Source organism: Anneissia japonica, unplaced genomic scaffold, assembly GCF_011630105.1.
Source record: "Anneissia japonica isolate Jap-2015-1 unplaced genomic scaffold, ASM1163010v1 scaffold19324_len49073_cov133, whole genome shotgun sequence".
In the NCBI taxonomy this organism is placed as follows: domain Eukaryota; kingdom Metazoa; phylum Echinodermata; class Crinoidea; order Comatulida; family Comatulidae; genus Anneissia; species Anneissia japonica.
This window is the reverse complement of record NW_022745830.1, coordinates 19,659-21,818: the sequence shown is the minus strand read 5'-3', so window position 1 is coordinate 21,818 and position 2,160 is coordinate 19,659. Positions and strand designations below refer to the sequence as shown.

Sequence of the window (2,160 nt, the reverse complement as noted above, 5' to 3'; positions counted from 1 at the left end):
TCACCAGACTGTATACCTCGTATAGCAATAACACTCTACCAAGTTTCATCACTTTTTGTCGATGAATTGAGAATGATGTTATGTTGGTTTCTTGGAATGCCATACCACTGGTATTATAGTAACATTATGTCGTATCTACAGGGCCTTCACTGGGGCTCAAAAACTGGCACATCGTGGTCGTGGATCTTAGCAGATCACTAGCATCTTCCACCTGATCTTTGCACAATAATTGTCGTGTCAACATAACCTTACAATCCCTTGTTCCTCTACAAATGAAAGTTTTGAAAATGAAAAAATTAAATTAATATTATTGAGCAGATTGCATGCTATGTCAATGAGTGAAACTTCATGAGACTATTCTGTATATTTATAGATTATTTTTGATCGCTTAGACACCTCTGTTATTTGGGCTATATCAATCTACCTACTATTATCATTTACAAAATATTTGCTGGTTTTTTAATTATCTTACTGAATATAAGATCGCTTCCAATTTACTCCCATTAAAAATTAACCAAACTAAATATATTTAATTAAATTATGAATTATTTAAATTCTTACCTTCTACACATTATGTACTTCACCCGTTGGTATTTGTTGATACAGTATGTCAGTTCATGAACTTGTTCCATTATACTTCGGAGTAAAATCTTTCTTTCGGTACCAACAGAATTGAACAATCTAAAAAAAGGAAATCAACATTTAGATGTTGATTTATATATAAAACTTTTATTTTCCAACTGTGTTGACCAAATTTTATCCACCTAAATTCGGATTTCCTCGTATTAAAAAATATGTTATAGAACACACTGTAAAATACAGATTGAAAAACAATTTCTCTCTTTACATCAATCTGATTAATCAAATAAATAAAATTAGTGATTTGTTTAATTTGTTTATTATTTTATTAAAAATTACAGTGTGTCTATAAGGAGCAATACCATGACAAGCCAATGCAGTTTATCAGTTCATTATAATCTTAAAAAGTACAGTCAAAATATATTTTTAGGAATCAAATCCACCTGTAAATAAAAAAAGGCGATTAAGTAAGGTCAACATGTATATGAATGTGGGCAGCTTAATAATAATCTGATCTCTCAAGCCATTCTTTATTCATAGGCCATACAAATTATTTACAATATAGAATAATATAAAATAAAACCAATGTCATGGTTATTTGAAACAGTGAGGAATACCTTTATGTTGTTAGTGCGCCTACTGCAAGACTGAGATTTAGGATTTTCAACAAGTCAATGAATTTGTTCATATTTTCTTCCATGATTATGAGTCTGTCTTCAAGATCAGTGATCATTTCCCAGCCGTCTGTATAGTCCTTAGGAGGTGTATTATATAACTCATCGATCTGCGTCACGTCGGATGGGGTCAGTATCATTCCAAATTCCATTAACTTTTGTCTGTGAGGTGTGAATTTTGTTGAAATGTTTCCTTCCCTCACATCCGGAAATGATGGTAGTTTTTCTTTAATCTCCTTTAAAAGACCTAAATGTTTGGTTACTCTAATAGTATCACACAGGAGTCCAAGATTCCGTGAACTCAGATGATCATATGTAATCAAATTATTCAGCAAGTTCATCGTCTTATTTACTTGTGATAGCTTGTGATTGTCCACCTTGTCTCTGAACAACACTTTCAACATAGAAAGACTTCGGTGGCGGTCATACCAGCTAGAAACAACAGCTTTCAGCACACTGAAGTCCAACAATTCTATAAAATAATTATACATTTAAGATGTCAATATTTAAGCCTATTTTATTTGCATTTTAAAATGTAGATTTCTATGGATAAAACAATACCAGGAATAAATTATCTTCGTTAGCAAACCCAACAATACAACTTAAACATACAGACAGCTCATTGAGCCTTTATCATTCCTATGATCCCTCCATCCATCCATATTATATATATATATATATATATATATATATATATATAAATCATCAAAGGTACATATACAGTTTTTAAATAAGAACATGATGGAACATCGTAGGCTACCCTGTAGCTTTCGAACGAATAAAGTCCTATAAAAGTCATTGGTGTGATAATATTCCTCCGACGCGATTCGAAGGTGCGACCTCTCGCTGACAAGTAAGAGTAGTATTCCATCGTGAATTTTGTGCTGCTGTCAAATCTATATATCTG

At 32.0% G+C, this 2,160-nt stretch overlaps 1 protein-coding gene across 1 annotated transcript in view; it reads right to left on the bottom strand.

The window, feature by feature from the left end:
- Positions 1–6: 6 nt before the first annotated feature.
- Positions 7–2,160, bottom strand: part of LOC117120036 — an 11,854-nt gene continuing 9,700 nt past the window's right edge. Inside the window, exons 7-9 of the mRNA XM_033265034.1 lie at positions 1,197–1,725; positions 562–681; positions 7–266 (exon numbers count right to left, since the gene is read on the bottom strand). Coding sequence (XP_033120925.1) covers positions 1,199–1,725 — 527 coding nt within the window. The 3' untranslated portion in view covers positions 7–266; positions 562–681; positions 1,197–1,198. The remainder of the gene's footprint in view (positions 267–561; positions 682–1,196; positions 1,726–2,160) is intronic.